The 27,249-nt window shown below is 40.1% G+C and overlaps 1 protein-coding gene across 1 annotated transcript in view; it reads left to right on the top strand.

Moving 5' to 3' along the window:
• The window catches only part of LOC119646487, an 89,520-nt gene that overhangs the window by 60,675 nt on the left and 1,596 nt on the right, over window positions 1-27,249 (top strand). The window contains exon 3 of the mRNA XM_038046946.1: window positions 8,888-9,550. Coding sequence (XP_037902874.1) covers window positions 8,888-9,550 — 663 coding nt within the window. The remainder of the gene's footprint in view (window positions 1-8,887; window positions 9,551-27,249) is intronic.

The raw sequence follows: 27,249 nt of genomic DNA, 5'->3' as shown, positions 1-27,249 counted from the left end.
CGCACTTTTCTCAGAAACGACTATACCGGTTGACACGAAATTTGGTGAGTAGGTGGGAAATAAGAACGTTGACACATGCGGCAAGTTGCATCTTTCTACGTTCATCTTAAGGGGGGTTCTCGTACATCCAAAGGGGGGTCTAAATTTTTTTCAACAAATAAAGTCATTTGGCCTGTCAAATGAAAGGTCTCGGTTAGTATATTTCGAATCCAGGGTTAGTTTTGACTTTTGTTGGAAAGGCGAGGGGAGGGGGGCGAATGATGATGAAGGGGCGATGATTCCTTTAACGGACCCATTCTCAGAAACTACGCAACCAAAAAATTTGAAAAAAAATCCCGAAGCTACCTCTATACGGGGCTCAGGCCACAAAATACTCTCCACATCAATATGTACTCAAATTAAGTTAATAATAGTATATTGTTATTATTTTGGGGAATTGACTAGAAGGGGAAGAAACTAGAACCTCATTAAGTTTACCCTAGATTTATAATAACAGAAACTATAGTATGAAGCATGATATCCCCTAGTTTGGTCAAAATTGTCTATTACTGACAAAGTTACATCAGCTGAAAGTTGCCTTTTCTGTGATAATCTACTTCAAGCCATAATACTCAATATCAATATCGCAAGAAAGTGAGCCGTTTGACTTGCTAAATTTATATAAACATTACGGGCTACGTACAAATGTGATGATCCTGCAGTCAAATATATTCACAAAAGAAACAAACAAAACCTTTCATACCTGAAGCGTCGAGCTTTCGGTTTCCGACTTATTTCGTTTCTTCGGAATTTTTCTTGCCTAAACTGCTCATAAACAGTTTTTAACACTTTCTCGGCTTATTTCTAAACCTCCGTTGATTCCAGCATGAACTCTATAATATTTTCAGCTGATAGGCGCCTAGCTGCGACCGCTTCCAGTCTTATCCGACGCATAGTAAACCTGGCACAATCAAAGATAACATGCTCCCCCGCTCAAGAATTGTGTCAGCTCATAATTTAATTCCCCCCGTCGAATAGCTTCCTTCTTTCTCTTGCTGCTTATTTTCAGCAAGTAGTAGGATGGAATTTTTCAAGTAGGAATTGACCTGCTATAACTCCTTCGTTTGTGTGAATCTAGATCTTGTATTGGCGTTTTGCCACTATTGTAATCCCGATATCATCCGCAAACCAATGGATGACACGCTATTAGGAAGGGAAGGCGTAGTGTTGACACTCCATGATACATAATTAGCCATAGCAAGGGCAGAACCCTGTAGCACACCACAAGTTTTCGACAACGATGTAGACCATGTATGGGCCTGTAGTTTAACTACCCCGAGGATTTTTCTATTTTGCGCAGTTGACAAATAGTTTACCAATAGAATTGACCACACCGAATAGTTTACCTGACTTCGGAGTAAGTATCAGCGTTTGTAGATTCCATTGTTCAAGGAACTCTCCTTATCTAAGGCATTCCGTAAAAACTTGGCAAACATTCTTGGTGCTGTTCTGGCTGCCACAAGGTGATACTGGGGATTCCACCCACCCAGGTCTTATTTTAAATGAATTTCTTTTGTGCTCCCAGAACTTACTGATCTACGCTACAGGAACTTCTTCGGGATTTACATGAACTGTCGGAAGCCTCGTATAATGTACATTTCCTGCGAAGAGAGAAGTCACTATATTCTGCAGGAAGGCAAGTAACTGGTGCGAAGCGTTTTCCTTTTAGTGGTGAAATTACCGACCTTTATGCGCACCTCATGGATCTGAATCAGCTTCGGTACACACGCACTTGTAATGCTCGGTTTTGCTCTTCATGATAGATGCTTGCAATTTTTTCCTCTCATTTTTAAGGTTTTGTGTAAGCACGAAACCTTATTAAAATCGGCTTACTGTCTATCTGTCTGTCTGTCCGTCCGTCACACGCATTTTTCTCGGAGACGGTTATAGCGATTGACACAAAATTTGATACAAAGGTGGGAACTGTGAACGCTCACGCATACAGTCAGTTACATCCTTTTATGTTGAATTTAAGGGGAGGGAGATACATGCAAAAGGGGGGTGTAACATTTTTTTCATCAAATATAGTCATGTGGAGTATCAAATTAAAGGTCTCGATTAGTACTTTTCAAAGCCAGTCTTAGTTTCGACATTTGGACCTCGGAAAAGTGGGGAGTGCGGGGAGTTGAAAGTGATCACTTCTTTTAGGGGGCCTTTCTCAAAAACTACCCAACGAAAAATTCTGAAAATTAAATCTGAAATTAAAAGGCTGCCACTATACAGTACCTAGGCTTCGAAATACCTTCTATACCGATATCTGTTCAAATAAAATTAATAATAGTATATTACTATATTTTTTTGTAATTGGCTGGAAACCCCCCCCCCCCCCCTTTAAGTTCATCCTAGCAGCACCATATTTTGCAGTGATGTAGGCTATAATGTAGAGCATGATCGTACCAAGTTTGGTGGATCGAACGGAAAGAAACAAACTACCACCATACAAAGATCTCTCAATATACGGGGGTTAGCGCGGATAGTACCTGGACTGACCCAGAATCAAGGGTGAGAAAGAGGTTCTGAACGATGAGTTAAAGGCAAACGTACATATGCCCTGAGAATTTAACCGTAAGGATATTCAGGTCAGAGAAAAAAGGGGTAATTCAGTAATAACCTTGAAATTAATTTCAACAATTGGGAATAATTGCGACATGAATGGGACGAGGAAATAAAAAAATGTTTTCCATCGTATTTTGTTTTGTTTTTTCTTTTTTTATGAAAAATTCTAAAAAAATCGCTTTTTAAAAAAAAATAAATTTACTGTTACCTATAATCTTTTTCCGAAGTCAATATTTTGAAAGCCCCATCATCACTTTGGCCGAATGTCTATTTGACGATCGCTTCTGTGAATATCCAAAATATCGGAAACGGTTTTCATTTATCTCAAAAACATCAGATTCTCTATGTACAAATTTCACAATACATACAACATTTAACTGTTGAGTTTTTGGTTTCTTGCCTTCATTTCCCACTACCCAGGACGCCAAACAGACATATGAATGAATTACTCCTAAGTTTTCCTTTACGGAGAACAACGCAACACCATCCTCTTACCTTGCACCAACGCTTATTACCAGATTTTATGGAGGCGAATCCTTCATTGCATTTCGATCAGTAGCGGTGCGTAACAAAATTATCCGTTGGATAGTGTGAATTAATTCTATGTTTACAAATCGTTGGAGCAGCGCCGGAACAGTTCGGTCCAACGCCATGAATAGTATCAATATTTTAATAAACTATAAACGTGAATCACTTTCTAATTTTACTTTGTAAATAACTTTTTGCTGTAATATCATATGCGAATTTTGCTAAAGAGTCTAAACAAGAACCAACGATAAAATGAATATTGTTTGGATAAATAGAGCTGTTAGTGTGTGGCTGTTAATTGCTGCGTTAGTACGTAGCATGGTAGATTCGGTCTGTCCGCAATTTTTTGGGGTTTTTGGTATACAGTGCCAAAATGAATTTAGTCAATATGATAAAAAAAATGGAGGCAACATTTATGAGTTAGTAGTAACGCTAATTAATTTAATAATTTATTTTTAATTTAATTTTAAATATTTGCAGATTATTTGAAAACTAAACATTCCTAAAATTTTTCAAATAATCAAAAACTTTTCAAAACCAACAAAAAGCAACAACAACATGTACACAGAGTAAGAATAAGAGTATTTAGAAATGGTACAGGAACTTGATACCTTGATCCTGAGCATCATCTCTAACCCCCAAGCGGACGCATTCAACATATACTCAAAATGTAATGCTAGTTAGTTTTCTTTCTCTCTGTAACGACCTTTCGTCGATAACGATTTGCTGTTTGCAGAGTTTATTGTTTTTCCGCATCGTTTGCTGGTTTGCCAGTAAACCGAATTCAACTGCTTCTTTCTCTGAAAGCTTGCCGACGCCTCCGATCTCACAGGTAAAACAGAGTGGAACGCATTCAATTTACCATCAATGATCACCCCCAAGTGTTTGATAGCCGTATGTACACTGAGTAGTTTGATATTGTTCTTCTTTCTAAAATTCATTATTAAGACCGTTTCCGTTTTCTTATCCGCCAGGGTCAACTTGGCTCTTCCATCAAAGACTTCACTGCTCTCACTGTTTCTGTCGCGTAGACCTCTACATCTTCTGGGTGCTTCGCTATAACAACTACAGCGAGGCCGTCGGTAAAGCCGACAATTTCATCCTCTTCTGGAATGGGGAGGACATGTACTCCATTATGCATGACATTTCGTAGCAGGGAACCCAATATCGAGCCCTGTAGTACTTCCGACTTAACGATATACTCTTTGCAGAACTCATTTATTCCGAACGAGAGTGTCCTCTCTGAGTAATTCTCGATCTAGGTACACCTATGTCTGCCTATGCGCTTATAGCTCAATTGGGGCAGTTGAAAATGTTTCCGACATCTAGTGACAACACGGCAGCGCAGTCACCAGAATTTAGTGCGTCTTTTGCCAAATTCACCAGAATGCTTACTCCATACACAGCGGAGTAGCGCCAAAACATATATTGCCGCTCCGGCAGGCCATCGCTGCTTTCGAAGATAGGTAGCAGTTGTTGTAGGTAACTAACTCCATAATTTTCCCCATTGTATCCAACAGGTGATCGGATGATATGATGTTGGATCTTCAAGTCGTTTGTTGGGCTTGTCGAATAACAGCAACATTTATTTTTTTCGACTAAGCGGGAAATATTCCTTCTTTTAGATACGCTCCAAAGGTGTTGGTGACTAGGCCTTCACTGTTAGCTGGGGTCTTATTGTCATCGATCTCACTACATATTTCCCGCAGTTCCTCCTCAGTAGCTAGAGTTACCTCGTACTCGTCTTTCGTTGCAACAATTTCTTAGAAGGCGAGGACAGGTTGCCGGCGGTGATCTTTGCAACCCTTTCAGTACCACCCTGAAAGTCCCGCCCATGGCGGCATCTTCTAACAACTCTTTAAAACAGTTTCTTTTGCTTTGATCCTGGTAGCATCGTATGATTCCGTCACCGATTCGTCCCACCCGGCATCCTACGATATATTAAGCCCATATTTTTTTCATATTTCATTCGAAAGCTAACATAATGAAGCCGCTTTGTGGTCGACTTTGCAGGTTTGAAAAAAACACTGACCTTTGCAATCGGAAAATACCCATTTACATGAAATTTTATGTAGTTTCCGAAAATGTTGTCAAATCTGGGATTACCTGGTTGGGCGAGTGGGAAATTATAATTTTTTGGATAAATCAAGTTTGACCTTATTCACGAAAAGGGCAACAACGCTGTAACGGTGAAAGATAGAGTGGCCATTGCATGGAGCAATTCTCTTCAAACGAGTGGTGCTATCAACCATTAAAATTTCTACCATCGTCAATGGGATGCTGAATATAGCCGATATTCAACTCGATATAGTACTAAAATTTTATCTGTTAGGACGCGAGAAAGGCAACTTTGATCTACTATAACTTTGTTGATAACCAAAGTTTCAGTATACTATTTTAAACTGGAACCTACATTAACGCAATTTTATGAACCTGAGATGAACTTAAGAAGGTTCATAGTGAATTTTTAAAATAGACAATATATTATTGTTAACTATTATATATTTTTGCATATATTATAACGTTTCGGAGTTAGACACCATTATCATGATTTTTTTTTCAGACTTTTCGCTAAAGTAGTTTTTGAGAACGAATCTTTGAAGTAATTTATCTTTTTCGAACCCCTGCACCTGTTCCTTTGCAACCAATGTCATACCTAATACCTGCTTCGGAAAGAACTCCCCTAGCCCCTTTCATTTGATACCCCACATGGCGATATTCGGTGAAAAGATATTTTGCACCCCTCTTTTAGATGTGCCCTTTAATTCTATGTGCAGCAATACATGGTAGTTCACATGCTCGGAAGTTCATAGTTCCAAGTTCTATATCAAATTGCGAATAGGTATAACCGCTCCTAAGAAAGGTGCATATGATAGATAGACTGGTACGGGAGGTGTATAGTGACACGCAAACTGCGTCGAAAAGTGTACCCTTTGAGGCGGCAAAAAGAACTATCACTGCCAGCAAGTAGTAAATGACAAACAAAAAAAAGATCACATTGCGAAGGACTGCGACGAAAGGTGCAATTGTCTGTTCTGAAGGCACATAAATGACATCAATAGCACCCACACCACAGACAACAGGACATATCCGGTGTTTAAAAACACGATCAACACTATGCGCAAATGAAGTCCTTACAGCTAAATTTCAACCATTGCATTGAAAGTAAAATCGTCGACGACATTGTCTGCGAACAGTACAAACACCTATACAGGGAATTTGGGTTGCAGGTGAGAACGGAAGAACTGCGATATGCACATAGAAGGAACAATGAAGATCCTCTAGAGTGGTTTCACGCGGGCGAAAATATTTGTTATATCACATTTATTAGTGACACTTTAGCTAAGAATGTCCAATGACACGTTAGGGCAAGTTAAACACACAGCGACCATCAGACCATCATTTTCGAAATCAAACAACAACAACAAAATAAATTGGCTCCGGAAGACAGCCGTAAAATAGGCACTCAACAAGTTTGGCGAGGAAACTTTCAAAGAGGTCCGGCTGCAAAACAAAATGCTAGAAGGAAACACAAATGATAAGGCTTCCCAGATTGACGATAAGTTACGGCTAGCATGCGAAGGTGTACTGGTTTTCAGAAACAAGTACCGAACTTCTGGTGGAATTCTGGAATCGAGGAATACCCCAAGACCTGCCTAAAGACCAAAATTCAGAAACCGATCTGGATAACAGTTACATGAGCAATACAAAGAGGTGAGGAAAAATTACATACAACTATAATAAAAAGCAAAAGCGACAACTTACTATACACTTACACTGTAAGGAAGCTGTGATGCAGATGAAAGACCTAAATCATATCAAAAAATGTGCGGAGTTCCACAACGGTCCGTCCTAGGACCACCCTTGTGGATAATTATGTATAAGGGAGTGCTGACATTAGATCTCCCTACTGGCGTGACCACCATCCATGTTACACGCCTCCTTGATGAAGAATTACACTAATGAACCAGTTTACGATATTAAGTCCCATCTGGAGCCGTCTCCTCCTGGTTTTAAAGGTGGCCAGCTCGTCCTTACTGTATGCAATCCCAGTGTGGGCGGATGCACTGGAAAAGAAAGCAAATAGGAAGAAAAAGGACCCTGCATATCGCTTAACTGCACTCCGAAACCCACAGGTACTTCCTCTGTGATTGCCCAGCTCTAACTAGAGTCAGGCTACGGACACTGGGTAAACCATTCTTTGGGCATCTCAGAGAGATTTCTAGCTACAGGCTGGGAGAGCTGCTTTCCTTCGTGAATGCTACAGGCTGGCTGTGAACATCCGAACGGCTGGATTCTGCCTCCCAGGTCTCATAACAGCAGTCGTGGTGTTAGGAGTGTGTGGCATCTAAATGGTCCACCACAACGCTAATTGGGCTCCTCGCTGTATGGTATCAAATGAAAAGTCTCGATTAGTACTTGTCAAACCTGGTGTTAGTTAATTGTAAATGTGCTAGTAAGGAGCCAGAATGTGCACTCTTAAAGTTAAACAGGAGTGATTTTCGGAAACTACCCAAACCCAAAATCTGAAAAAATCAGAGTGGTGTACTTATATGAAATCTAGGACTCAAAATACGTCCCATTGCGATATTTCCTGAAATAAACTTACTAATAGAATATTACAAACTTTTCGAAATTGCCTGAAAAATCCCCTTAAGTACCTTAGGAATACAGTACAGTATAGAGGACAATACCATGCATAATATTGCCAACTTTCATGGAAATTCGGGCATTAGTATCAAAGTTTTAGCAATTCAAACTTACCAATTTCACACGAAATTACTGCATCTTAAGCCATACAAATAAGATGTTGACTTCATAATTAGCCAGAATAATTGATACTCGAGTGAAATATTAAAGTCCCACATAAGAAAAAGCTACTTCTCCCCAACCCTTCTCCCTTTTGTAGCCATCAGGTAATTGAGTAAAGCAAAGAAATCGATTCGATCTCTTCCTTCTTCCTGTCCATCTGTCCGCCTGTCTGTTCGTCTATCCATCTATCTGTCTGTCACACCCGATTTACTCAGCTCAGGTGGACATTACATAAATATGTGCATGCTTTTGAACACGGAGTAAAGTGTAAATATTTGGAGATGCGTCAGATCAATTCAGATGCAGATGTATAACTATATCTTTATTATATAGTATGCACATATTTATATTTTGGAGTTTGGCAATATATGAAAAAATGTTTTTGCATTCTTAGCCAGGGAGGAATAGGAGCGTAGAGATTTCTTCATATAAGATGAATACATAACCTTTATACTAACTACCCAATTTCCCACCGTTTCCAACGTTCTCTTCTAAGGATGTCATCACGAATTCCTTTATTCCGAGTTTCGCATACAAATGATACCGAAAGTTACTCGAAAAGTAACTTCGGGTCGAACTCTGTAAAATACATGATTTAACTGATGTCTGACAAGGTCTGATGTCCCATTAGTTTAAACCTGCTGATTATTAATTGTTTCACAAAGTATAGCGTATACCTCACCCCATTTTATCAGTTACCAAGTCCCGGCAACAATTCCAAATTGTTTCAGAGTCATTAGTAAAATTTATTGTAAAGATCTCGATCTACGCCAAGTACAAGATCTGCTGTACACAATTTTTCCTCATGCAATAGAATTAACTTGCTTACAAAGCAATATGCATTTATTTTTACTTGAATTCAGTAACGAAAATATTATAGTATTTCCGCAATTGCAGTATTACCAAACTATATCTATACTAATTTCATGTATTTTCTCTCATTTTTTTTCAGGAATTTACGTTCCACAAACTGGTCGATACTTCCTTTGGTCGCATTCAGGCATATGGGACATATGCCGGTATAGTTTAACACCAATTCCATTAGCTAGTACTTCCTTGGCGGTGAATTTCACAACTTTCGCCTATATGAATTCCAGCCTCGCTTCAGCGGATAAAGCAAAGTTAGCTCAAGAGCCTTTCATCCAAAAATTTCTAGAGAATAAGGTGCAAGGCGACGTAAAAGACTTCGACGATAACGTGAAGAAAAACCTCTTCGCCTACTGGGTTCTAAATGATACCGTGGAATTTCGACGGCTTAAAGCTGCTTATAAGACCTTCAACGCAGCCAGATACAATATGACCCCGAGTGGGCATAGGCCTATTCTTGTTAACACGGTCAACACAACGGAATTGCATGAGATTATGGGCAGGAATTTGTCACCGTACATTGTGAATGGTACAACGTTCTACATGGTTGTGCCCACCCTGTTAAGGGACGCTTTGTTTCACGACTGGGACAAAATTTCAGCTATAAGGCCGTTGCTCTTGCCTTTCGCGAGAGATATGGAAGTTCCAGCAACAATTTTGAACCATGACCGGATTGTATTACAGTTGACTCCACCTAGACCGCCTAAAAAAGCACGATTTGGATACGGATATGAATATGTGCCATTTAGTAAGTATGCGTAGCATTATTAACGTTGTTTTATGTTCCAGCTTACCTTCGATGTGCTGTTTATAAAGTATTTGATCGGTGTATTCGCCTAAGGTCAAGATGTAATAAATACTTTGATGTTTAACTCATTACGTGTGCCTGCTGAATAGTGTCTGTTACCGTTAATGATTAGAAAATGATGGGAAACGGTAGGTTCCAGAAGCAAGTATGCCTGTACATGCTATATTGGCTAAGCTTGGTAAACAAAACAATCAGTTGCGACGACAAGACTGAATTCCTCGTTTGGTGTTACACAATGTACATACGTCAACGTCCAACGAAATCATAAAACCTTTCTTTAATTACAATAGAAATTTAATTTAGAAAATTTTAAACATTGCTTCAGCTATTCAAACAATGTTCGTTTCTACATAGATGGTATAAGAACGAGACCATAGACACACAGGTTCCTTTCGAGAGAAATACATCAAAAAAGATATAAAGTAGAGAAAATGAAAATTCAGATTGTACCCAAGGATCGAAATGTCAAATGTCAGGAACCGACTGTGCTATTGCAATGCTCTTCCGAATTGCATTTCCCTCATCAAAATTCTATCAAGAACCAACTTCCTGATTATGATGGCAGATGCTATTCACATTCAATCTTCAACTTTACATGGTACTCAAAAGTTGGATTCCGATCCTATATTATTCGAGGATCTTTCTATACGTCTTTATATTATCTATCAACCACTATCCATCTTGCTTTTCTCACCACTCGCTAATGACAAGTTTACTTCAATTATGACGTCCCAATCGAATGTAGTACCAACTTGTATTTCAGCATATCCATAAGCCTCCAGATCTTCAGTTCTCTTGCGATTGCTAAACTCATCATACAAAGACACATAAATATCTTCATCAACATCATCAACGCCGCAACAACTGGTTTTGCGCCGAGGTCCACCAATTCGATATCCCTAAAAGCTAGCTGCTGTCCTGACCTACGCCATCATTGTTAGATGGTTAAGTAGATTGGTCACCCCATGAAAAAGTCGGCCTACTCTAAACTATCAGATTATGAACATCGCAACACAAAGTAGGTCCGATTTTACATATTCATAATATGCATGCAACGACATAATGGGATTTGGGATGATCAGAAAACCAACCTGAGTGACCGAAGACGACCAAGAGGGTAGAGCTATCTCAAACACGTTAAAAAACATTGGCTAAATTCACAATGGACACTTGCTCACAAATACTGAAGCTCCATCTTAATGCTCTGTCGACACGTGCTGGCGCACCTGCTAGCCAGGCTCGGGACTGTGAGGAGGGATCCTTTGAGCCTTTGGTCGATTCCCCATGTGTAATTTCAAAAAAATTTGCTTGTTTTTGCCGGTGCTTGGGGGCCCGCACTGGATACTGAAAAAAATATTCAAACATGGGAATTCGGGAGAATAACAATATAAAGAACACGTGAACTAAACCTGCAAATAAAAATAAACAAGTCGGAATACCGGCATATTTCTTCATTAATTGCTAAACTCATCACACACACACATCAATATTTTCATCATCACCATCAACGCGCAATAACCGGTATCCGGTCTGGGCCTGCCTTAATAAGGAACTCCAGGAACCCCGGTTTTGCGCCGAAAAATCATAGTTTTGTACAGCAAGAGCTTTGGACCTACGGTGAGACGTTTCGACCGAAACAGTTTTTGTAAGCTGAAAAAGGCTCTGTTAGCTGACAACAACCGTGCGCGGATTTCATCATCGTAGCTCTTATCGGTTGTGATTTTCGACCATAGATAGGAGAAATTATCAACGGTCTCAAAGTTGTATTCTCCTATCTTTATTCTTCCCGTTTGACCAGTGCGGTTTAATGTTGTGGGTTGGTTAGTCTTCGGTGCTGACGTTGCCACCATATATTTTGTTTTGCCTTCATTGATGTGCAGTCCAAGATCTCGCCCCAATGGCTGCCTACTCAATCTGAATGAGGGCAGTTTATACGTCTCGGGTCGTTCTTCCCATGGTGTAAATATCGTCTGCATAGGTCAGTAGTTGGGGGAGGATCGTGCCTCTTGCATTTACCTCAGCATCACGGATCACTTTCTCGAGGGCCAGGTTAAAGAGGATGCATGATAGGGCATCCCCTTGTCGTAGACCGTTGTTGATGTTGAACGGCCTTGAGAGTAATTCTGCTGCTTTTGTCTGGGCTCGCATATTGGTCAGGGTCAACCTAGTCAGTCTCTCATGGCGGTGCACAGTTTTACCCTGGCTATGCTGTCATAGGCGGCTTTAAAGTCGATGGAAAGATGATGCAACTGATGTCCACATTCCAACAGTTTTTCCATCGCCTGCCGCAGAGAGAAAATCTGATCTGTTGCTAATTTACCTGGAGTTGAGCCTCTTTGGTATGGGCCAGTGATGTTCTGGGCGTATAGGCGCCTAGCAAGATAGAGGAGAATATTTTGTAGATTGTACTCAGCAACGTGATACCTCTATAATTGCTGCACTGCGTGATATCCCCCTTTTTATGTATGAGACAGTGAAGCCCATGGTGTTTTACGTAGGCACCTGTCGTGAGACTTAATCCTACGGTCCTCTTCAGACAAGGATTGATTTTGTGACCACAATCAGAGCCCCGCTGTGACAAGCAACAACGGTACCAGTCTATACCAAGTGCATGGCTTAGCATTCATAGTGGTGGATGCAAGAATTACCTAAATTTCTACCGAACTATGGAGTACGACACCCGTGTTGATACGCAACACCACGTCGAGGCCCGAAGGTCTCTTCTCGCTTAAGCATAACGACAACCACCATGAAACTCCCACTAGGGGGCCAACCGCAAATAACCGAGCTGTCCTCACATACAACAGGAGTTTACCTGAAGTATGTGAGTCCAGGGGCTTTCCCGGTTCCCATGGTACCAGTATACCCCTGGTAAAGTTTCGTGACCAATTTGCCACTTCAGATGAGTCCCCGTGCAGACTCGGGTCTGATCGCCCTGATTAGGCCTTTGGAGCATTCGCCTACTGATTCACGGCCGGCAAACCAAAGTGATTACAGCGTCTCCCGGTGCCACCACTATAGAGGTTCTCCTCGGCCACTTGGTTTTGGTTTGGCCGATAGGGTTGCCGCCCCATCTTCCTCGCCGCCACCTCTGAGCACCAATGTATGAGACAGATAATGTTTCGTTGCCAGTCGTCAGGCATTGATTCGCCCCATATTTTGAGCATTAGTTGATGAACCACTTGGTGTAATTTGTCGCCTCCATATTTAACCACTTCAGCTGTAATTCCATCGGCTCCTGGCGACTTATGGTTTTTAAGCCGATGAATTGCACGGACTGTTTTTTCTATGCTTGGTGGTGGCAGCATTTGTTCGTCGTCTTCAGTTGGCGGGATTTCCAACTCGCCGATATTGATTGGTTGTTGAGCAGTTCATCAAAATAAGTCATACATACATCAATATTTTGCTAATCCTAAATAAACAAACGTTGCGAATCCAAATGATCTGATGCATCTTCCGCCCCATGCACAAAAGCCTGCAAATATGTCTATCCTACTGGGCAGTACCCGCCAACTTAATTAGCACTGACATATACATACACAAAACATGTCTGTCTCGAGTAATTGATACACAAATAACTAAAAAGGCTAAAAACATGTCGGGAAACCGAAAGCTGGGCGCTTCAGATATGAAAGGTTTTGTTTATTTCTTCTGTGACATGCTAAATGCATATACATAACGGGTTACGTACAAATGGGATAGTAGTAGTATATTTAAGTGTAGAACTATCCCATTTGTACGTAGCCCGTTATGTATATACATTTAGCATGTCTTACCCACTTTAGTGTGATATTGATATTCAGTTGCAGTAAATTTACACGGTTAAGTCAACTTTGAACTATTGTACCTTTGTTACTAATAGTATGATTTTGATCAAATTTGAGGATAATATGCCTCATGTTATATTTTATACTACTATCAACTTTTATAACTCTGGGATACACTTAAGGGGGGTTTTACTCAATTTCCCCAAAAATATGGTAATATGCTATTGATAACTTAATTTGAACGTATATCGATATGGAGAGTATTTTGAGGCCTGGGCACCATATAGAGGCAGCTTCATTATTTTTTTTTCAGATTTTTCGGCTGGGTAGTTTCTGAGAATGGGTCCGTTAAAGAAATCATCACTTTCCACCCCTCCCACTCCCCGCCTTTCTAATAAATCTCAAAACTAAGACTGGCTTCGACAAGTACTAATCGAGACCTTTCACTTGATACCCAACATGACTATATTCGGTGAAAAAAATGTTTACACCCTCTTTTTACATGTATGGGGACCCTTGGTGCTCAGAGGTGGCGGCGAGGAAGATGGGGCGGCAACCCTGTCGGCCAAACCAAAACCAAGTGGCCGAGGAGAACCTCCATAGTGGTGGCACCGGGAGACGCTGTAATCACTTTGGTTTGCCGGCCGTGATTCAGTAGGCGAATGCTCCAAAGGCCTAATCAGGGCGATCAGACCCGAGTCTGCACGGGGACTCATCTGAAGTGGCAAATTGGTCACGAAACCTTACCAGGGGTATACCGGCACCATGGGAACCGGGAAAGCCCCTGGACTCACATATCATACTTCAGGTGAACTCCTGTTGTATGTGAGGACTGCTCGGTTATTTGCGGTTGGCCCCCCTAGTGGGAGTTTCATGGTGGTTGTGGTTGTGCTCAAGCGAGAAGAGACCTTCGAGCCTCAACGTGGTGTTGCGAATCAACACGGGTGTCGTACTCCATAGTTCGTTAGAGATTTAGGTAACTTTTGCATCCACCAGTATGAATGCTAAGCCATGCACTTGGTATAGACTGGTACCGTTGTTGCTTGTCACAGCGGGGCTCTGATTGTGGTCACAAAATCAATCCTTGCCTGAAGAGGACCGTAGGATTAAGTCTCACGACAGGTGCCTACGTAAAACACCATGGGCTTCACTGTATGGGGACCCCTCCTTAATCTCAACGTAGAAGGATATCACTCACTGCATGTCTGGGGGTCCACAGTTCGCACTTTCTCACCAAATTTCGTGCTAATCGGTATAGCCGTTTCTGAGAAAAGTGCTTGTGACAGACAGACATTGAACCGATTTTAATAAGGTTTTGTGTCCGATAGCTACGTGATTAGAACACAGGGCTTTCGTACGGAAGATCGCGGTTCGAATCTCTTTGATTATAGTGAGATTTGTATCGTGATTTGACGTCGGATACTAGTCGACTCAGCTGTGAATGAGTACCTGAGTCGAATCAGGGTAATAATCTCGGGCGAGCGCAATGCTGACCACATTGCCTCCTGCAGTATTCTGTAGTATACCGTTACGGTCTTGAATGAAGTGCTCTAACACACTTCAAGGCCCTGATCCAATATGGATTGTTGCGCCAACGATTATTATTATTATTTGTTTTGCAAACAAAACGTTAAGAAGAAAATAAAAATGTCCCCATAGACCTCGCCGTTCATATAATAATAATAATAATCGTTGGCGCAACAATCCATATTGGATCAGGGCCTTTAAGTGTGTTAGAGCACTTCATTCAAGACCGTAACGGTACACTAGGAGGCAATGAGGTCAGCATTGCGCTCGCCCGAGATTATTACCCTGATTTGACTCAGGTACTCATTCACAGCTGAGTCGACTGGTAACCGACGTCAAATCACGATACAAATCTCACTATAATCAAAGAGATTCGAACCGCGATCTTCCGTACGAAAGCCCTGTGCTCTAACCACTGAGCTATCCGGACACGCCGTTCATATAACTCCACTTTATATGATAGTGACGTCATACATCTCTTAGAGTGCAATAAATTTTAGTGTAATTCAAAAGTTTCCACGCTAATTACTTTGTTGATAATAGTTATATTCCCAAAGTTTCCAAAAGTTATGTCTTATATTATCCCTTATACCAATGTCAAATCTTGTACTTTTAGGATGAAATTAAAGCGGGTTTTCGAGTAAATTTCTAAAATATAGCAATATGCTATTATTTACTTTATTCGAACAGATATCGAAATGGGATGCATTTTGTGGTCTAGATTTCGTATAGATGCACCACCGCGATTTTTTTCAGATTTTTCGCTTGGATAGGTTCTGAGAACGAGACCTGTTTTACTTTTTAGGGCACTCATTTGGGACCCTCACTCCCCTATGTTTCACCCAATCAATTTTGAAAAGTACTAATCGTGTTCTTTCAATTGATACACCACATACTATGGATCTCATTCTCGACGGACGTTTCCCATGCCTCAGACGTTTTGTGAGGCGGGGCCTCTGAGGTTCCCTTCCCACGTTGACATCTTCAGACTGTGATTTTGGAGGATGTCCCTTGATTGTGATAGTTTCGCGGAGGGATCGCTCGCTCTCCTACAGACCGCCAGTGAATCAATTTTAATAAGGTTTTGTCTAAAAATAAAAAGTAAAACAAGACCTTAAAAAAGACAAAAAGGAAACATAAGGAAATAATAATATAATATGACATCATGCTGCCCCTTAATATACCAAAGACGAGGATTTCCCTCAAAACGTGCAGCCTAATACTGGTTTATTTTTGTCACTACATACTCCCGGTTATCATCTGGGGCCATGGTCGAAACCAGCGTAGAAACTGGTGATCAAGAGTAGTTGGGGGAAAACGGAGCGAAGCACCTTTCTTTACTGTCAGGCTAAAGTCGACGCTGAGGTCAGGACCAATTCCAAAAAATTAGTATAGGAATTTCCAAAGATGGGTTCATTCCAAACACCAGGCATTCTTAGGTTCTATTCACCTCCAGCAGCTCCGAGAATTCTACTTCAAATCAACGAGAATTATTATATTTAAAAAAACGTATCGTATGCAGGGAATATGTGATACATAAAGAAGTGGCACACAATTGCATTGCTGACTATGTCATGTAGCGGAGTCCAGTCTCTAAATATGGCCGGCGAGTAGATCACCCCAAAATCACTGGCACAGAACAGTAGAGAAGCAGTGCATATATTTCAGGAAGAACTGTAGCATATTTCACGTAACCGCACGTAAGTGTGGTTGACGCACTATTCTCCACCGAATCAACGCCATACGGAGACAGCTCCAACTAGCCATGAAAAGTTTGAGAAACTGAAGTGTATACTTTACCAACCTTGATAATTCGAATTTAGGTAATTCGAAATCGTGCATAATCCGACCATTTCTCTTAGTTCTTTGAAATTCCTGTTCCCAACTTCCGTAATTCGAATTTTAATTCGCAAATATTATTTTGAACCAACCGATGCATGGTCATCCAGCGATAACTGTTTGCATTGCATTCAGGAGGACTATCTTGTTAAGGCTTTGTGTAAAACAAAACATTATTAAAATCGATTTACTGTCTGTCTGTCTGTCCGTCACACGCATTTTTCTCGGAGACAGTTATAGCGATTGACACCAAATTTGGTGGAAAGATGGGAACTATGAACGCTCACGCATACATCCTTTTATGTCGAATTTAAGGGGGGTCCCTATACATGCAAATTAGGATGTAAATTTTTTTTATCAAATATAGTCATGTGGAGTATCAAATGAAAGGTCTCGATTAGTACTTTCCGAAGTTGGTCTTAGTTTTGTTGGAAAGGTGGAAAGTGCGTGATCATTTATTCAAGCGACTAATTCTCAGAAACTGCCCAACCGAAAAATCTGAAAAAAATCAAGAGGCTGCCACTATATGGTGCCTAGGCTCCGAAATCACACTACCACTACCAAAATTATAATAGGTCAAAGTTGTTTCTTTACAAATTCAAGACTATGAATGTCAATATCACCCGAAAGTGGATATTCTCACATAATATATGCATATATTATGTGCTACGTACTAATGGGGCAAATGCACACTCAAATGTCTTTATGTAAGAAACATACAAAACTTTTCATACCTGAAGCGTCCAGTTCCCGGTTTCCCGACTATACTTGGATTGCTTTCGAACTTCATTTCGCGGATTTGGAGAGTCTTATTGTCATTTTGTTTTTTTATTTTGTTGGCCTTGTAAGTACGTGTTTGTATGAGCTCGACGATTTTCGTTAATTAAAAACAAAAACTTTCGTATAAAATTTTGCGTAGAAAATGAAATTAAATGTAGCAAAGTGTCTGAAATGGGCCTATGGTGAGTCCGCTATGAGTAAAACAAGATTTTACGAGTGGTATAAGCGTTTCCAAGAAGTCAAACAGTCAATATGGAGTGCTACCTACAAGTGCAACGCCGTTTACGTGAACCAATCCGAAAAAAAGCGTTCGGATTTATGGTAAAACAAATCGGGGCTCTTGCACCATAATAATGCACCTGCTCACACTTCATTGCTTGTTTGTGAGTTTTTGACCAAACACAATAATGTAATGATGCCAAAGCCTCCATTTTCGCCCGATATGGCTGTGTATGACTTTTTTCTGTTTCCAAAAATAAATAGAGCCTTAAAAGATTGCCGTTTTGCAAGCATTAATAGCAATAAATGCGCATCGCTGAAAGAGCTAGAGGCTATTCCAAAGATCAACTTTAAGAAGTGTTTTTACGAATGGAAAACGTGCTGACGAATAAATCAATATTTTCTTCAAAAAACAAATATTCCCGTTATTTTCTGAACAACCCTCGTATATTACCCCTTATACTGATGTCAAATTTCATACTTCTACTATAAACTGAAGAGAGGTTTTCGGATAAATTTCTAAACTATAATTATTTGCTATTATTTACTTTATTTGTACAGATATCGAAATAGAATGTGTTTGCATTGCTACAATGTTTGGATGATTCTTGGATGAATAGGTGCTGAGAACAAAACCTGTGTCACTTTTTGAGGCACATTTTGAGTCTTCACTCCATAGATCATTTTCAAAAAGTACTAATTGAGCGCTTTCGTTCAACATCCTGCATGATCATATTCTCTGAAAAAAAATTTGTTCCCCCTTTCTCATATATGGGTAGCCCCCCTTAAAGCCAACACAAAATGGTGACACTCGTTGCACGTATAGCGATTCACGCATCTTCTCATCAAATTTTGTGACAATAGCTCCAACGGTTTCGGAGTAAATCTTATGGTATGGTATCAAAATATATAACAAAAAGGTATTAAATAGCACTTTTATATGAGCCTGCTTAGGTTAAAGAACAAACAAGTCGGAATACCGGAAGCTCGCCGCTTCAGGTAAAAGGTTTTGTGTTCATCTTATGTCAGCAGTTCTCTATGCACGATTTTCAATTCGTACATAGCTAAGACTAAGAAAATCCCGCAATATTTTCCTAAACTCTTAAATGATATGTACGTAGATACCAACGACATAAATACTGTGTTCATCATAAATAAACAAACATTGTCTATTACGCATTGATAAATTTATCAACACATCTTCACGGATTTCAACTTTACTCCGTTCACAAAAACACGTACGTAAATTAAAAACTGCTGGTAACCAGGTACATACATGTCCTGTCCTTCCCGCACATGTCTCCCTCGAGTAATTGACATTGATATGTAAACAGCTAAAGAAGCCAAAAAAGCAAAACTAAGACGTCCTAAGTTCACTTCATATGATGATGACGTCATACTCGTCATAGGGTGCAATAAATTTACCTGAAATGCGAAAGTTTAACCTTCTATAACTTCGTTAATAATGGTTGGATTGCATCTAAACTTACATGCTATATTATCGCCTATGCATTTTGTATTTCTAGGATGAACTTAAGGGGGATTTTCAGGTAAATTTCTAAAACATGGCAATATACTATTATTAACTTTTTTTGTGCAGATATTGGAACGGAATGTATTTTGAGGCCTAGATTTCATATAGTTGCATCAGTGTGATTTTTTCAGATTTTTCAGTTAGCTCGTTCTGAAAACGAGACCGGTTTTGCTTTTCGGGCACACATTTTGAGCCCTAATTCCCTTACGTTTTACCCAATATCAGAAATAGGACCAGTCAAAGTACTAGTATCCCTTTTTTATGCCCCACATGACCATTCTCTGAGAAAAAATGTACACCCCCTTTCGCATGTATTGGGGAGCCGACCTTCAAACTGAACACAAAATGGCGCCACTCGCTGTATATAAAGAAACACAAAGACCACATATTCTCAGTAAATTTTGTGACAATCGGTTCAGCCGTTTCCGAGTAAATCGGATGTTGCAGACTGACAGACAGACAGACGGATAGACCGACATTGAATCGATTTCAATAGGGGACTTTCACCTCTGTTATTGTATTTTGTATTATGTCCATGTATACCAGACCACTGAACTGAATATCAAAAGTCTAAGATGTGAATAGCACGTTATTTCAAAACGGCCGGTTGTTTTCCTCGTTATTCGCTACCGTTTGATTGTTTGTTTGATTTTGCTATTCCTTCATTTCCTTCTCTTCCCTAGTTCATTTTATTGAAAGAAATTAAATTAATTAAGTGTAATTGTAAATATATGCGACATTATTACTTCACGTTATCCAATATCTTATTGTAGTTCATGGGAGAAAGGTTTCTAAGCTGTTCCATGCTTATGACTGGACTTTAGCTTCTTCATTGATGAGTCATCTCCGAAAAGTTCACTTCTCCTGAACTGTGGTTGTCTTTCAATTTGTATTGTCATCAATTCAATGCACTAGTACGTAATCTGGCCCCCTTTAAGGACAACAGGCTGTTATCAGAATTGATCTCTATATCCTTTCGGTTCTACCAGTTTGTTAAACAGGCAAACAGTTCCATAATCTTCTTTTTAAGGTTTTGTGAAACGGTTTTCCAGAAACGGTTATGCCAAATTTGGTAGAAGGTGGGAATTTTAAACGCGCACGTATGCAGTAAGTTACATCGTTCTATGTGGAACTCAGGGATGGGACCTCTAGCATACAAAAGGGGGTTGTCTATTTTTTTCACCGAATATAGTCATATGGGGTATCAAATGAAAGGTTTCGTTTAGCGCTTTTCAATGTTGCCTGCAGTTCTGATATTTAATGCAGAACGGAGGGAGCGGGAGCTGAAAAAAGGTCATTTCTTCCGAGGACTCATTCTCAGAATCTACTGAACCGAAAAATCTGGAATTCGGAGTCTTGAAATTTTGTAGTAATACACAAAATACACAAAACCATTCATACCTAAAAGGACCAGCTTCCCGTTTTCTAATTCGTTTCTTCTTCTTTTATGCTTTAGCTTTTTTTCGTGTTTTAAACAATTATTTCTCATTAACCTTTCCATAGCGATTCGGTCTCTCTGGAGGCTCCTCGACAAAAAATTATCGGAAGAAAGTTTATTTCCCGTAACGGAGGCCAAAATTCCTTGATACAGTATTTCCTCAAAGCAAAAATACTATAGCTTGAATGAAGCGTGTACTATGATTTACGTTGGTGATTTGATTTGATTATTTATTTCTGATAGCATTTAATCTATTCTTGCATTCTATTGTTTCAGCCCCCAGTTTCATGCGGTACTTAGCCGAAATTAATGCAATTTCAATTGTGTCCAAACATTCGACATTAATCTAAAAATAATTTAAGCAGTCATTTGGGTCTTTGTGTATAAATCTCTCATTGTTTATACTTTGTTTATGTTCTGTTTACGCAATGTGTTAAATTTATTCTGTATAAACACATAAAATTGCCAGGACTTGTGTGATTTTCTGTAGACAGTTTTAAATGAAAATGAAAATAATTACGTCTTTTATATCGTTAACAAACAAGTAAATTAGAGTTATTTAGCCGTGCAATTTGAGTGCTTGAAAAATTTATTAGTCCTATTGTAAAAATAGTATTTTTACCAGGAAAAAACCAGTGAATGCTCTGGTGTTATTATTTAGAAGAGTGGGCATGTGTTGCAGGAATACTAAGTAAAGCAATTAGGTAATTCATGTCTTTACCTCCAGTTGGTTTTTGGCCGTGCGCCCAAACTCTTGTTACAAATTATCGAGTAAAAATTCCGCTTCAACTAATTTGAACTACGTAGTTTCTCTGGAGCAAATGGGTCGCCTATATATTTAAAATAACTCTTCGGTAATGATAACAGAAATATCGTCCTCCCCCAACCATTCCTTCGCACTATAAGCAGCCGCTAATCTGTCGTCAATGTAAACAAGTCGGGATACCGGAAACTGGGTGCTTCGGGTATAAAGGTCTTGTGTTCCTTCATTAATTGCTAAGCTTGTACATACATATCAAAGATATGTTAATTTGGCCTCTTCTATATGTTCCATTACCCGGGTTTGAACCAATTCATTGGTTTGCACTACCAAGACCATGTCACAGTCTGGGCAAGTGATTTTAGCCAATATCAAAGCTAATGTTTAAGTTTGTTCCTTTTAGTGGACCAACGCACTAACAAAGGCACTCTTGCACCTTCTTGACGTTGGACCTGACATCATGCTGGTCTCGGATATACCATTGACCCAGTCTTTTTCTCCATAACCTCTCACCCGCAACTCATTACCCGCAATCATTTAGACCATCAGGACGGAAATTCCTAGCTTAACGCTCTCTAGGTAGTGCTGATTCTCGAAGCACATTAATTCGGGACCTAAAAGTTCTCAATCCTTAAAATCATTATACCAACCTCAGCTTGGGTACCAAAAGTTCCGCTCTCACTGTCGGTCACCAGCATCTAGTACGCCGTAGAAGCTGTCTTGGTAACAGCGATCATATTACATTTCTTGCAAAACTGCCAATTAAACGGGGTCTTTTCGTCGAAAAACTTGTGATACAGGTTTCTCTTTTCAGAGATTTTCAGTTTGCTTTCAGAACCAAGTATTACCGTTGATGAAGCAATTACCGCATAAGAAAAATAATACAGCCTTGAATACACCCCTTTCCTAGCATCTTTGGGTTTCATGGTTATGTGGACGTGTTTTCTGAGAGTTGCTTCCTTTTGCCCAATGACCTCAATCTTCTTAAATCTTCTTAAAGCAAATAAAAACAGTCCCAATCAGGAAAACCTTGGTTTTGTTGGTGTTAATCTTCAATTCGTTGGAGTATTTGTTTGACGTAGCTGTTACTTTCGTTACCAACCATCATCATAGGTGACGCTTAAGTAAAGCACTCCATCGAAGTCTACCAATTCGATATCCCTAGCAGCTATCTGTCGTCCTGGCCCATGCCATCGCTGCATCTGAAGTACGATCTGCCATGTCCTCTTTATCTACCATAGGTATTGTAGACTTTCCAGGCCGGATCATCATCATTCATTAACCCACTCACGGCAGCCTATTAAGTCGGGTTTTAGACGAATAAAACGGCCGTGGTATTAGAGCTCTAGCCTATCAAGTTCTCCGTACCTTACGTGCATTCGTTCCGTAATCAGCCAGGTCTTGCTGGACTTCACCAACTAATTAAACTGCATCAGAGTGGCCCAGTACTGATCAAAATTCTCCAGTGAATTATTCAGAGTTTACGTCGTTTTTGAAGCAATAAAGCGTTGACATTACTGAACGTCAGCCAGATGAAAAAATATCTCATAATGCATTTATAGGACCGACGCTAAATTCATCCACGAATAGATTCAGTAGCAACACGAAAGTGAAGTTAAGTGAGAATCAAATGATGGCCCCTTTCGATGTAGCGTTGTGTTTCTTATTCACTTTCAGAAAAAAATCCTAAACCGCAATGCGGTCAACTTGATTACAACAATATGCCGCTGATGACAAGATGGTGAAAGTTATAGAAATTTACAAACCCTTTAGAGCTATTGTTTAATAGCCAAATGCCAGAACCCTGAAATTAGTTCTTATCTGAGGCGCTGTTAACGTTTTGTTAGCAAGACCGTTTCAAAGTTTAATGGTTGCTAGCACGCTAACTTTTACCTCTTCTAGTTGCCATTTACGACAAGCAGGGGATATTCTTGAACCTTGACTCACAGGGCGATTGTCTTAGATCTTAGATTTTGACCTATCAAAATTTTTTTAGCAATGGTGTGATTTCTGCCAAACTATCCAAACTTCTATATTATAGCCTGCTTTACTGCAAATTTATGGTTCTTGGGTGAACAAACCGCTGAAAATTTCCAGTCAATTTCTCAAAATATAGTAATATACCGTTATTAGGGCTATTTCGGCCCCACGACACCATATAGTGAAACTTTTGCTTGTTAATAATCACATTCTGCTTGTCACCCTTATATAATTCAAGACATTAGATAGCTCTTAGAAGTTCCTTGATACAATATGTAATGGCTTAACGGAAGGATAAAATGGGTAAATGAACATCCGAGCTGACGGAAGTAAACTAAGAGGAGAATTACTTCAAAAACGTTAATAAATTGGGGAAATTTACCATTAACTTTTTTTGAACAGATATCGGTATGGAAGGTATTTCGGAGCCTAGGCACCATACAATGACAGTCTCCTGATTTTTTTTCAGATTTTTCGGTTGGGTAGTTTCTGAGAATGGGTCCGTTAAAGAGATGATCACTTTCGACCCCCCGTACTTCCCACCTTTCCAACAAATGTCAAAACTAAGAGCGGCTTCGGAAACCACTTATCGAGATCTTTCAGTTGATACTCCACATGACTCCTTTTTGCATGTATGGGGGACCCCCCTTAAATTCGTCGTAAAATGATGTAATTCACTGTATCTTTGAGCGTTCACAGTTCCTACCTTTCCACCATTTGGTGTCAATCGCTACAACCACCTCCGAGGAAAATGTGTGTGGTAAACGGGCAGACAGACAGTAAACCGATTTTAATAAGGTTTTGTTTTACATAAAACCTTAAAAAGGCAGAACATGAAGGTGGAGATTGTTTGCCAGGTCTGGTATCCAAAATCAGATGATAAAATGCAATGTTGGAAGCAAATCCACCGCCTTATCCAACCAATTGTTGCACACTCATCCGTTTCTTCTTAGCTAAAAAAAAGACAAGATAAAGATGAAATCAGGAATAAATTTCACGTCAATCTAGTCTTTGTTGCTTGAAGTCAGAAACAGTTTTCAAAAATTCAAATGGGACAAGCTTTCAGCCTCCAGCCGACAAGATCAACATGCCACAGACTTAAGAGCGGTTGCCTTGGAGGAAGATAGTTCTCAAAGCCTAGATCTGGTAGTTTTTCCTTGAGAAGCTCTCACTTAAATTGCCAGACTTTTCCAGAAGTCAGGAGGAGAGTAGGGCATATGGGCACTTGTCTGCTAACGAATAGGCGTGTAATCTATAATTTAAAAACGTCGGGAACAAAGTTTAGAAGCTAATATTATCTCTATCTTGGATGGCCTATATATCATTGGTGCACCATTGTGGAACCTAGTTAATGATTGACCTACACTTGGCGCCATTTTTAATAAGCATTGGGTTGAGGATGACCATCCGAACTAATTATGGTCAACCGCAAGGGGTGTGTGTGTTTGATGTGAGGGGAGGCGAAGCCTTTGAGCTGACAGGCCCTAGTGGTCCATTGTACTCGATTCACTCGTCTAATAGAATATTTTGGACTCGTTTATGTATCACGGAATTTCCGTTAGGGGATGTGATGCTACCCGCTGCAGTTGGAGCACATCAGCACCAAAAATCTGATGTCTGATGCGTTCATAGGCAGGGCACTCACATAGAAAATGGTCCGTGGATTCCACTTCCTTATTACTGAATGGACACGTATCACCTTGGAGAATTCCTATTCTGAACATGTGGCAATCTAATGAATTATGGCCAGTCATAATGGCCACAATACTTCTGCAAGTCTTACTGCTTTTCGACAGGATAAACTTCGCAGTATGTTTGTTTGGTTCTGACAAGACAAGTTTGATAAGGATCAGCCATCTATCATCATGGGAAGTTTGTTACCAGTTTTTGATAGCAACATTGAATATAAAAATAGATATCAATCGATTTCTACATTCCTGAACCATTTTTGAAGTGTTCAAAGTACTACTTAACGCTCTCAATGCAGTTTGATTATCGCTACCGATTGCAAAGCGACTGCCCTTCAACCGCTCGCCAATTACCCAGGTTGCCGCCCTTAATATTGTATATAATTCGGCCTGAAAGACTGTTGTATATTATCCCACCGAAAAGCCCACTCCTCGTTTTTATTCGAAGGTAGACTCCGGCTATAGAACCCGTTTTTATTTTAGAGCCGTCGGTGTAGAAAACGTCAGTATATCCTAACACGCAATCTTCTAGTTCGTTCCAGTTTTCTCTTCGTTTCAAGATAACTTCATATCTTCTACAAAACAGATGTATGAAAATCCGAAAATCCATCAGAGCTGCGCCACAGTTCTTTGCAGCGTGGCTAATTTAGAGCGAAAACGCTTTTGTTTCACCTTAACCCACCACACTGCGGATGCATAAGCGAATATCGGTCTAATGGTAGCAACATATATCCATACTACCTGAGGCCTAAGTCCCCATATCGAGATGGAGGTCCACCTACACAACCCACAAGCTGTGAGAGTTCGTTTCAACTTTACCTCTATTTGTTTGTTCCAAAACTTCTTGTCAAGATTAATTCCCAGATATTTCACTTCTTCGAAGAGTTGAAGGGTTGTACCCATCATCTCTGGGAAGCAAAGACCACTCAATTTCCTCCTTTTTGTAAATAATACCATCGTTATTTTACTTGGAACTGTCAATCAAATCAACGGCGCGTTGGGTATTTTTACTCACCGTTCCAAGATCTCTACCTACAACAAGCACAGCCAAGTCATCCGCATAAACTTGAACGTGTATTGGCAGATTTTGCAGTTCACATAGCAGTGAGTCGGCCAACATACTCCACAGGCGATATCATACCTCCTTGATGACAGCCTTTCGTTGTGTCCGTTGTCAGGTAGTGGTCAACATCCACTTCAGCACACAGCAATCTCTGCGTTAACATAGCGTAGATGCACTCAATTAAAGTTTCATTAGCACCACGCTCTGTGACGGCATCACTGAGCTTTTGACAGAGCGCACAGTCAAACGCCCCTTCGCGTACTCGCCTTTCGGAGCTGCATCCTTTATCTTTGAAACCCAGGAATGAAGAGTAGACGCACAGGACTTTCCACATTGGTAAGCATGTTGGTTTTCATTTAGTGAGTGCGAGCTTAGCGCCTACACACGAATGTGACCGTCAACCAGTCTCTCCACTCATTTCAGTGAAAATAATGTTAAGCTGATTTGACTGAAGTTCTTTGAATTTGAATAGTCATCTTTCCCCGGCTGAGGTATGAAGACTACTTTAACCTTTTGCCAAGAGGAAGGCACGTAGCCCAGAGCAAGACACCCTCGAAAAATATTTCTTAGAAGTTGCTCTAAGTGTTCTATACCCTCCTTTAGCATCGCTGGATAAATGCCATCCATGCCAGGTGCTTTGAACTGCTCAAAGGATAGTATAGCAGTTCTCGCCTTTTCATTGGTAACAACTGCTCTCACAGTGTCCCAATTCCCCTTGCAACACCTTCGTGTTGAAAGGTTCTTGCCTCTTTTGAGACCTCTTGTTCACCTGTTCAACTCTGGAGTTCGTAAAAGTACCATCCGGCATTATAACCGCAGGGGCAGTCATATCTCAAAAACAGTAAAACTTTTAGGTCATGAAGCGGCCAACATCTAATTCAAGTGTCCTGTCGACAAGAGTTTGCATACCGCTATAGTGATCCGACAGGAGAATGTGCAAGGGCCCTGCTGGACACTTCAATCTTATAAATGATACAGCGGGATCACTCCAAAATGCATATGGCTATTCTCAAACATCCACGTATAGTACACAATTTCATTTCA

Source organism: Hermetia illucens, chromosome 1, assembly GCF_905115235.1.
Source record: "Hermetia illucens chromosome 1, iHerIll2.2.curated.20191125, whole genome shotgun sequence".
Classification (NCBI taxonomy): domain Eukaryota; kingdom Metazoa; phylum Arthropoda; class Insecta; order Diptera; family Stratiomyidae; genus Hermetia; species Hermetia illucens.
The sequence above is the reverse complement of the archived record's forward strand: the minus strand, read 5'-3'. Positions and strand labels throughout refer to the sequence as shown.